This window comes from Pipra filicauda, unplaced genomic scaffold, assembly GCF_003945595.2.
Source record: "Pipra filicauda isolate LSUMZ 115617 unplaced genomic scaffold, ASM394559v2 scaffold106_size2291244_pilon, whole genome shotgun sequence".
Taxonomy (NCBI): domain Eukaryota; kingdom Metazoa; phylum Chordata; class Aves; order Passeriformes; family Pipridae; genus Pipra; species Pipra filicauda.
The window spans coordinates 174,803-186,265 of NW_024103507.1; the positions used below are offsets into that span (position 1 = coordinate 174,803).

The following is an 11,463-nucleotide window of genomic DNA, read 5'->3' on the forward strand; positions in this document are numbered from 1 at the left end:
TTAAAATAGCAGCCTAAATTGTCAAATTAACGATAGATTTCTACAGAGCCTCTTTCAGTGACGTATGCAGATATCTGTACTGGACATGTATTTTGTCACAATTTTTACAAAATTCTGTCTCGCCAAATAATTTTTTTTAATCAGCTAATCTTACCTGTGTTTGGATATCATCCCCAGTAACAATATTTCCAACTGCTCTTAATGCAGGGGATACCACCTTGTAATCATTATGCCTGGAGACAAATATTAAATTACTTAATATTACCAAGTGTTAAAGTATAATTTTGCATTTTCAGTGAACTATGGCTCCTTCAGGTGCTAAATTTTTAGTTATAGAAAATACTGCATTACTTATTACACCTCCCCTCTGTTTAGCCAACTTTGACTACTGCAAGCCCACAACTGCACTGCTGATTCAAAGAAAGGACACCTCTGTGGAACAACACAACTTAGAGCAATCTATCAGCTCAGCAGATCCATTTCACCAAGCTCAAGGGTTACTAAATACAAGACTGGAACATACATCATTCCACATCCACATAAACAAAAGGGGTGTTATTTGGTGTATACTAAAACTTAATAGCCTCCCTTTGTTAAGCGAACTCCCCCCTTTTGTAGGTCAATAATCCTAGAAGCCAGTACACATGAAGTCCATGTTCAGTTGCCTGAGGTGTGGGGGAAGGAAATTACTCAGTTGTCCTGGAGCTTCCATGGAAGAGAAGCTCACCTCTTCTAACAGCTATACAAATGAGCTTTTCACAGGGAACTGTGCTGAGCTGTCAATGCTGGGAACTAGTATCCCTGACCCACTCTGCGGTCTCATGGGAACACAGGGATTTAGTCTTCCTTTCAAGGAAAATGATGAACAATAACCCAAATATATTGGAACAGTTCAGAAGTGGCTCAAGCTTGCCTCTGGACTTTGTTGAGTCCAAGAACTGTCTATATTGCAATTACATCTCCTAGAAAGGAAAATACAACAGTGACATTAAAACAAAAATAAGATATAAAATTAATTTCAAATTCAAGTTTGGTCTTCAGTTTTCACCCTTCTATTCTTATATGTATATGAAATCCTGCATTAAATTTTAAAGAATACAAAGGAATACTGTGAAGAAAACTTTTTTTCACTGTCAGTCTCAGGAATAATCCCAGGAGCCAAGCAACCTAGCAAGCAGCTTAAAAGGTTTCGGGCTGAATTCACGTTCATTGCTTCTCACAAAAATAAAGACTTGAGGTGAGAAAACAGAACTCAATTTTAATATTAACAGTAAGAGATCTATTTGGTGAAGAGAATACTTACATAAGCAGCTCTACCAATCTTCGACACACTCCAGAATCAATAACAGCTTGAATTTTATCATTGGGACCATCTGAAAGGTAGGAGAGGGCCCAGCAAGCATCTGCTAACACATCTGGGTCACTGCTGAACAACAATCTTGATAAAACATTTAAACAAGGAGCAACCTAGGTTAAAGAAAATATTGCATAAAATTAGGTGTTCCGTATTTTTCAAGTTTCAGAGAACACTCTACAAAGGCATAAATGTGCAAAACTATTTACTGCCAAAGTACACGAGCTCTTTAATGAATCAGGACCTAGGTGGAACACTTTCTGATAGAACTAGATATTCAATTCAAACTGGCAAATTGGATCAATTCTGATTCACAGCCTATTTATTTACAGATATTATATTAAGTATATAATTGCTCAGCTTAAACAAAACACATCTGCTTTTACAGGTAAACAGGTGATCAGGAATTACTAATGCTTTTTTTAATCACTTAGAGAACAGAATTCCAAAGAAATAAAATTAGTTTTTTTTATTGCTGTCTTTGTAGGAGTACTGGCAGTTACTTGCAATAACCAACTTAGAGTAGTTCACAGAGGACTCAACACTCACCAAACCAATCAAACAAGCGATGTCTGATTTCGGTTCTCCCTGCAGCTGTACCCTCTGCTCTTATCTCCAGTAATATACACACAGACAAAGCCAAATAAACTAGACCATCTTAACACCATTTGGAACCTGACAGGTTTCTGCTGTACAGCTTGGGAATTTCATATTCTTTGCACAACTTAATTTTTTACCTTACGTGGTTTATGCAAATTCAGCCTCCATTACGTGTCCAACTGGTGCTGTTGCAAAGGCCAAAAAGCAAAGGACCTATTCTTATCAGCAGCTGCCTACAGGACATCTTTTTGCTCTGAAGTTTTATGTTCAAGCCGCAAGAAATCTTGTTGGTTTTTCTCTACCAGAACAAAACACTACTAAAAAATTTAACTTAGGCAGAGCAATTGTGAGGTAATTGATTAACTGACATCAGAAATCCCCCCTTTTGTTATTATCTGTTCAAGAATTATTAAGTACCATTACTAACTCATGAGGTAAATTTGTTCCAGATCAATGATTAATTAACCTCTCTTTTACCAGCATATCCAATGTTCAGTTTTTTCATGTCATTAATCTTACCAGGAATTAATTTCATATTGAAAATAAGAATCTAAAACTCCTACTATCCTCCACAGTGATCCTGTCTTTATAAGCACATACTAGTGAGAAGAGATAAAAAGAGGACAGCATACAGGCAAATCACTCCTGTCATCATACTCTGATTTAACTGCATCTGACAGAGCAGAAAACTCAAAATTTTAATCATGCAGCGTGCACTCACAATCATAAAATAAACAAAAAAAAATTAAAGAAGCTTCAATCATAACTCATATCCTCTAAAACAGTTCTGGAGAAAATACAGCCCCAAAGGGTTTGGTGCTGAATGTATAATTTGTCCATCATTTCACACTAGTGAATGACTATTTGCATTTGACTAACTACAGTCTCAAGTTTTTGGGTGATGGGATTTTATTGTTGATAGGTATCAAAGTAGATGATTTTTCCCAGATACAACAGACGGACAAAACTGTGTGAGGACATTAAAAACATAAAATAGAGTCTATATCCAGATTCAAAGATTCTGTTTGTTATAAAATATTACAAACATAAGTATTCTTTAGCTTTCTGATTTCTCAAAATTACTACTTGATTATACCTTACTGAAGTCTGGAGGTGGGTTCTTTCCTCTACAAAGATTTGAGAGAGCCCAGACTGCATTTCTAGTTGTTGTAAGACGATTCGAATTTGTCAACAGCCTGTGAAAGAGAGACAATAATAAAAATAGTAATTTCTTATTAAAAAGTTAAGTAATTTCATGTCTATTATTACCAACACTACTTCAAATCTGGAAGAGAAGTCCTAGTTTAAATTTATTTCTCTTCATAGTTTACGGGTTGCAGTCTTACATCTACAGTTCTAAAACCAACTGAATTTCAATAGATTATTTTCTGGGGACATCTCACTGTATATGCATATAGAGTATACGCATATAAAATAAACCATTGCTTATATGAAAAATCATTCAACTAATTTTTCTGAGAGTCTTTAGAAGGGGCACACAGGATCACTCTCGAGGAGAAAAGACAACGCAGAAAGAATCGTGCCTTGCAGAATATACCACCTAAGGAGTCTTTCTGCTGTGCCTTTTGCAATCGGACATGTCTATCTCGTATTGGCCTCACCACCAGCGTGCTTGTAACAAATGTGGATAGAGCCTTCCTAAATCTTCGTCTGCGAAGCCTAGCCATGATGATGATGATGATGATGATGATTAGAAGGGGCTAGGAGATGCGGCCCTCCCTTGAATGAAATTTGATAGTTTCACTCAGAGAATGCAATTAATAATAATAAAAATAATTCCATAAGAAAGTTAGACAGAACTTCAAAGACCTAAAAAAATTAACACTTTACTGTTTTTGCCAAACAGAACATGAAAGACTGAATATCTGAAAAATCAGGTTCACTTCCAGATGTGGACCAAAACATCTAAAACAGTTAATCCTTTAAACCCTTTATGAAGGTAATCACACTCTTCTCTGCTATTTTAAGCTATTTTACAATTTCATTACTTTAAGAGGTAATAAACTGGACAAAATTTGTGTTGTGCAATTTTTTTCCCTGTGATGAAGCTACCTTTCATACAATCGTAAGCCTGTGTAAATGCTGGAATGATACTCCTAATGAAGAGAAATCTTCTAGTGGAACACAGCTCATGTAACAACTACTCTCTCAGCAAATCTCAACAAGCAAATGGATAAATAGGAAGACTGGAGCTTGGAGCTACCAGACAAAGGTGGGGAAACCACCCTATTGCCCAGCCAGCTGGAAACACACAAGTGTGAATTAAATCATGTCTTCCAGCCTATATATCCAGAAATCTGGCAACACAGAGTTCTGCACAACACAGACATTTCACACCTGTGAAATAACACTCCTCTCCTTTTGCAAACATTGGAAAGCTTCCAGTCGTGGACTAATTAATTAAAACTATGCATGAATCTCGCACAATCCAAAACACTAGATTCATAGCAATATAGTAAAAAAAGCAGCATTCTCAATTTAGAAAAAAGCTTATATTCTTTTCAAGTATATTCTAAGTTGAATTTGACAGTTATCTATACATGTATGCTACAGTTACAGTATTAGTTTACAATACTTACTCCAAGAGGGGTGGTAATATTCCACAGTTCAAAACAAAGTCTCTGCATTCCGCATTATCACCAGCAATGTTCCCAAGAGCCCACACTGCCTTAAAAAGCAAAGCATTCAAGTGAATTTATACATGCTTGCAAATCAACTTTTACAGGTAATCTATACTTTCTACAGCAGACGTTATAGAATAGAAAAAAATCCATGAGGGAAAAAATACACTGACAGTACATTTTTATCTTTCTAGAGTCAGATCAATTGATAGCACCCTCTCTAACCCCACACACCCCAAAAAAGACATTCATAAAGGAATTTTAAGGAATTATAAAACCCCTCAAGAAAACACTTACTTGCTCCTGTACATCTTCATGTTCTGAACTAAGCAACTTAATAAAAATGGGAACAGCTCCAGTTTCAATTACAACTTTGGTGTGTAAGAAAGTTCCAGATGCTATGTTTGTCAAGGCCCAAGCTGCTTCGAACTGTTGAGGGGCACAAAGACGACCATGTTAAAACACTCAGCAGTAAAATTTAAATTCATGAAATACAGTTTGACATTAGAGCTACAGAGGCTAATTTTCCAAATTTTTTCCTATGACACTGAAATGCAATTACTTTTAGAGTACTTTCTATTCAGTAAAATACTTGGCATTGACAAAATCTCTATTTAGTAAGAACCTTCAGTAGCTCCATTATTTTTATGTTTTGGCTTACAGCACTAACTGTAAGAAAGACTTCAAATCACTATTAACTAGTAAAAATCCCTTTTGTTTACTCTATATTAAGTTAATTCTTCTGGTACGAATGTTCACGAGGCCTAACTGCCATTCCCAAGGGCAAGCAGACACAACTAGTTACTCCTACTGCTAATTAGATATTTCGCAAAGATTTTCTATTTCAAAGTCTTTCAGTTTTCTGTATTTTTTATTATTTTCTAAGATTTCATCTGAAAAGTACTAAAAAATATTCAACACAAGCAAAACATCAGTGCTGATGCTTAATATACAACTCTGCAAATCCTCTTGAACACCTGTTTTCAACACCCAACTATTTGTGCAGCTGAACACATCACTCTAAAGACTACTGTGAAATTCACAAGAGTCAAGTCACAATTTTAGGAGCAATAACTAAAATGTATGGCTTTAGCGGTTAAAAATAATCAAATGCGGTTATTAAAAAACCCCACCAGAACAACATGCGCTTTCCAAAGCTCTTTTGCAAGGTTTCTAAATCCCATTCCAAACCCCCAATCAGTACCAGCCAAACTCACTTGCAGAGTGTAATTCTCACTCCTCTCTAGAAACTTCACAAATCTCTGTACTACTCCTGGTTTTTGTATGACTTCATCTATAGGTGGATTAGGCTCTAGGGAATAAAAACAAACTTATCTGTGTAAAAAGACCAAATAAATTACTTTTTCAGTATAACACGAAACATATATGATCTGCAGTTCTTATCATAATTTCATTCAACCATTTTATTTTCAAATGAAGGAGTTACTTCTTTTGACTTGAGAAGACTGCAGGATCATCACTACAGAGTGCTACAACTTAGTAAACACCCTATTATATATAATAATGGTAACACATACTACTATCCATTCACATGTTAGTAACACAAAACACTGTTCCTTCAACCAATAGCTCAGGCCAGTGGAAGAGCAATTATGATTAGATACTATTTTAAATGACCAAGCACACCTGTGTCTGTCATGCTAAACAAATACCAGTTTAAATTGAGACCAGCATGTCTTACAGTCCCAACAAAAACAAGTTGCAAGTGTTCTTTGGCAGCCATGTAATTTTTCTCCCCTTGATTACAGAATGAGAATCAGCAACTGAATCACTGCAACCATTACACACATTAGTGTGCAGCTAGTTACTGCCCTGGACACCTCAATCAAAACATCCTTGTTTTTGTTATTTTGTCTGAAAGACTTAGCATTAGAATAATGAAGCTTTCTGTATTTAGCCATTAGGTCGGAACAGATTTGGCACAGTTTCTCTATAAACAGAACTAGAAGTTTCTGAAAGCTCTATTTTAAAGTTAAACATAACTAAAAGTTAACTGACTGGAAGTATAATTCATAATAAGACAGAAAGAAGCAAATAGAAAAATCAGCCAATATTTCCCTACCTTTAGATAGCAATTTTCTGAATTTCTGAGTTGCTGTGAGTTGTTGATCAGGATCATCTGAAAAAATCATCTGTACCATATCTACTGTAATAACTTCTTCCTAAAAACGCAAGGAAGATTTCTTATGTCTAGTACTATGTACATTAATAGACAACATTCCAAACACACTCTAAAGTATTTACCTCTGGAATAGGTACAGTAGAGCTGACATCAGGATCCTGAATAGGACTTTCTACCATAGATTCTTCATTTCCTGGCAGAGAAACATTTCGGCGTTTAAACAGCTAAACGAAGGAAAAATTTTTGGGAGATGTTAGAACTTACCACAGAGTGGTAAGGTGACATACACCTGAAGAAATGCTTTCACCAATACCAGTCAAAGAATTCTAACTATTCACCTTCCTACTCATCCATGCAAAGGGAATCCTACACAAAAGTTTAAACAGCATAAAGGAGAAAAACACTACTGTATCTGTATCTTGACAAACTGCACAGGAACACTTCAGATAGACATTTAAAAACTGAAGTTCTTATTAGTTATCAAAGATCCATAAATTTTGCCACATGCAAGAAAAAGATGATACAGATCTTTTTACTTTGATTCTTTTATCCCTTATAATTAGCATTCACTTTTAAGCAGGAAACTACTCTACAAGCTACTTTCCCCTTTTTTAGTTTAAGGCTAAAATCATCAATGCATAGCCAACGTTTCTATTTCAGCACACTGCATTCCTCCCCTCAACTGCATTTCACACACAGTTGCAGAAACATTAAACTAGAAACATTATTTTAATATAGCTGGAGAAAAATAGCAGAGCTTCAGAGGTGAACTTTCAAACTATGTAACATTAAACATTCTCTGCATCCAAAAATTCCTTTACAATTGGCTGCACACACTGCCTATGCTCAAAATACATACCTGCACTGTAGTATTTAATATGTTATGTTTAATGAGCGCCTCTTCATTTTCTGGTATACAAGCAAAACCTTCACATTGGCCTGTTCTCTTCTAGAAGCCAAACCTAAATTTTTATCTTTATTCCAGTATTACACTTACAACTACTGTAATTAACAATTCTAAGCATATTATGTTGGTACCTTTAACTACAAATGATAGAATCTCAGTCCATCAACTAAGATTTCATCTGTAAGCATAAGAATGAAACCACCTACTAAATCCTGATGGTTTTGCTACAGACCTAGCTTTCTGCTGCTGTACATCTCCAAAACTGCAGAAACAACTCCATGTTTACATCTAGCTCTATTTCAAACACGAACCTAAAACAAGGCATTCTCTCCCTTGTTCAACACACTTCTGATTGGGCATAATCCTGGACACAAAACAACTGCAGAATCTGAATGTAAATAAGGTTTAACTCCATTTAAACCCACAAAGGAAGAAGAAACAACATTCCTCTTCTGGAAGAGAAGACATTCTTTCTAGCACTTAACAAGGATGCAGAAGCTCTTGATGTATAAACTGTTATTGTTTGGTCTATCTACCACTTATAATTTCTTCTTGAACCAAAGCAGTCTCATCTCCCTCCATAAACTTGTTCTCCCCACTTCAGGAAGAGCTTCAAACCACCAGTCCAACAAACTAGGATCAAGGAGAACATAACAGTAGTCTCACTGTTACAACAGTCAGCATAGGAGAGGAAACACACATTATTTTCATAATTTATCTATAGAGTGTGTAGTACAAAATATACAAACAAAACTTTCAGCAGGAACTATTATCCATTCACAGGTAAATGCTCCAGTATCACACCACTTCTGACTCTTACTTTTCTGGCCCAAATAACTTAAATTCTTTTTCCATGCAGTAGTACCACTTTCCCACTAGATGTGTAAGCATTCCTACCTCAGAGGGGACTGTAGATAAGTGCCTGGGACACGCTTTAGGTCTTGGGAGACAATTTCAGCTACTTTAGACCGACCAGAAAAACATACTACATTCCTTACCTTCCTGGCAAGAATCTACTAAACATTTTGGGATCAGGAACTACTACAAACTATTAAATTATACAGTGTTCCACACAGTCTGATCACTAAGTGAGGACAACTGCTAATGTTTATATAAAAATTCAGGGACATTAACTGGTAGCCACTTTATTAAGTTACTGTAGAAGAGCTCTTGGGCAATTTGCAGTATGTTATCAAAGATGAAAATAATCCTCCTCCTTCAAACAGCAAAACTTTGACCCACACTCTGGAAGAGAATGCAAGGTTTCAAATCCTTACTGGAAACAAGAGTATTCTTTCAGTCCAGTCTCACATGTGTAAACCTAGACTAAGGATTAAAGTCACAGGTCTCTCCTCTGTGTGTCCTAGTGACTTCAAAGGGCTTCTGTTCACTATTTTATGATGCTATTGAGATGTGCCTGCTGCTTCCCAAGACTGCAAAGAAAACAGAGATTCAACTTGGAGCTCTGGATTCTACTCCACGGGATGAGTCTGCTCAAGTCCTTTCACATATCTGAATACAGCTTCACAAGCACTGAACAACTAACAGCTCATCAAGATACTTACCTGCTCCTCTCTTTTCTGTTTCCGAAGCTGGATTCCTTCCTCCTCTCTTCGCCTGCGCATTTCTTGGGGATTATGTGCATTATTCTTGTAGCTTTTCATTCTGAAGTTATCTTTACCTGGGCTTGCCATGTTGTCTATTAAAAAAAAAAAGAAAAATTACTCCAAAAGGCCAAACCGCACAACACAAACTTGCCATCTCTTGTACTACAAGAGCAGCAGCTATATATTCCTGCATCTGCTCGCAATACTCAGTTCATCAACAAAAATCTTTAAGGTAGAAATCACAGAAAAATCTTTACCTAGATAGGCATTTCTAAACTGCAGATTAAAGTTCATCTCAAGGACCAGATACATCATTAAAGGGCATAAGCTACTGTAAAAAGATATTATGGGTCTTACAAGCAAACTGCAAAACAAAAAGCAAAGATATTATGTTGCTAAATTTTTATTCTGCCAGTAAGTAAAGAAATTTGCATTTCTCCTCTCATAAAGATGACATTAAATGTATTACTGATAAGGACAAAACCAAGAAGAAAACCTACAGTTATTATTGCTTCATTTAATATCTTATGGCATTGTTTCTTTACTTTCACTACCTCATAAACACAACAGTATCTAAAGGTTATGCTACATTTCCTTCTAAACTGCACACAGAAAAATATTTTAAGGGTCAGTAGCACCCAGATAGGCATACTCTCACATTCTCCATCAACTTCCACTCTGAGATAATTTGTTTTCAGTTCTGGGTTTTTTGTCTGTTTGGTCTGGGGTCTTTTTTATATCAGCAGCACCAAGGACTGGTGAGCAATAAACACAAGCTACCAGAGGAAAACAGACTGCAGACTTAGGCTGACACCAACTAGATACCCCAAAGACTCAGCTGCCTATTTCACCAAACATATTTGCTTCACAAGAACCTAAGTAAACTACTGCCATCTCTGGACCACAATGCTAAGTGTGCCACTGTCTAAAGCAAATTTCTAGCAACAGTCACATAACTTTGAGGTATAATTTAAAAAGATAACTTTTCCAACAATGTTACTGGGCTTAACTAGTCCTAGAACACAATCCCTTTCTCAATCATTCACACCTTGTTAATTCAGTTGTGCCGATAAAACTGTCAGGCCAAGCAAAGTGTACATTCAAAGAAACACAGTAACCAGCTCTAAAAAGAGTTACAGAAGGTCAGCGGGAAGGAAGGTCTCATAAAAACTGTTTTCAAAAAGAAAAACTTAGGAATTTATAGCTTCTTTCCTCCCCCCAGGGGTTTTGGTATAGACATCATAAGGGCAAGAAGACTGGCAGCCCCTGGTTTCATACCTTCGACATCCAGATTCAAGAGAGCCTGCACTTCTGTGCTGCAAAACTACACCCGTTTTATCACCAAATGCCTCCACCCACCATATCCTGCATCTCGCCCACCTGCTGTGCCTAGACTAAGACCTATCATGCTACTTTTTTTTCCCCCTCCTGCCTCCACAAGGCTGCCGGAACACCGCGCCTCGCTGCACCGCCACCCCCTCCCCGGTCGGACGCTGCCCACGGGCTTCGCACCGGCCCAGATCGCCAGGACTGACTAGTCCGAGACCACCAGGGCTGACCTGTCAGTCTGAGGGGACGGACACCCTCCCACACACACCTCGGCCACACACAGCGAGTAGCGAGTCTCTTCACCCGCGTCCCCAGAAGGGGTGGGAAAGTCCCCTCCATCAGCAGCAGGGCGGGGAAGCGGGATGACGGCAGAGCCCTCTTGACTGAACAAGCGGAGAACAGCGCGTGACGACCCCGTTCCAGTCCCGGCCGAGCTGCCGTGCGGGCAATGCCCAGCCAGAGCCAGAAAAAGACCGGCCTCCGCCGGGGAGCCCGGCTGCACCGGGCATGCCACGCCACGCAACGCCACGCCACGCCACCCAGCCCCGCCCCGCAAGCGGTGCAGCCTCTCCTGCCCCTGCCCGCCGGCTCTTAGCGCTGTTCCGCCCTTACCCATCGTAGCGCAGCCGCCAGGCGCCCACCGCCCTCCAAGCGAGAGCTCCCCGTCCCGGAACGCTCGGCGCCGGCAGCGTACCCCAGGCCAAGATGGCGGCCGCCGCCCCGCCGCGCGCCGCACTGGCTTGGGGGCGGGGCCCAGGGCTCCCGGCAGGCTCTGCGCGGCACGCGCCCGCCCCGGCTCGGGAAACGGAACTTCTTAGTGGGAAGAGCGCGCGCGGGCAGGGCAGGGCAGGGCAGGGTAGGGCAAGGCAAGGCAAGGCAAG

The 11,463-nt window shown here is 38.8% G+C and overlaps 1 protein-coding gene across 2 annotated transcripts in view; it reads right to left on the reverse strand.

Moving 5' to 3' along the window:
- The window catches only part of KPNA5 (karyopherin subunit alpha 5), a 20,834-nt gene extending 9,533 nt beyond the window's left edge, over positions 1–11,301 (reverse strand). The window contains exons 1-10 of one of the 2 annotated variants that reach the window (XM_027745344.2): positions 11,195–11,301; positions 9,212–9,345; positions 6,862–6,963; positions 6,680–6,779; positions 5,814–5,908; positions 4,894–5,025; positions 4,555–4,643; positions 3,051–3,150; positions 1,304–1,467; positions 155–233 (exon numbers count right to left, since the gene is read on the reverse strand). In XM_027745344.2, coding sequence (XP_027601145.1) covers positions 155–233; positions 1,304–1,467; positions 3,051–3,150; positions 4,555–4,643; positions 4,894–5,025; positions 5,814–5,908; positions 6,680–6,779; positions 6,862–6,963; positions 9,212–9,345; positions 11,195–11,198 — 999 coding nt within the window. In that variant the 5' untranslated portion in view covers positions 11,199–11,301. Of the gene's footprint in view, positions 1–154; positions 234–1,303; positions 1,468–3,050; positions 3,151–4,554; positions 4,644–4,893; positions 5,026–5,813; positions 5,909–6,679; positions 6,780–6,861; positions 6,964–9,211; positions 9,346–10,850; positions 10,998–11,194 lie in introns of those variants that run through there. The other variant, XM_039380120.1, reaches the window with a different exon arrangement.
- Between the last annotated feature and the right edge of the window lie 162 nt (positions 11,302–11,463).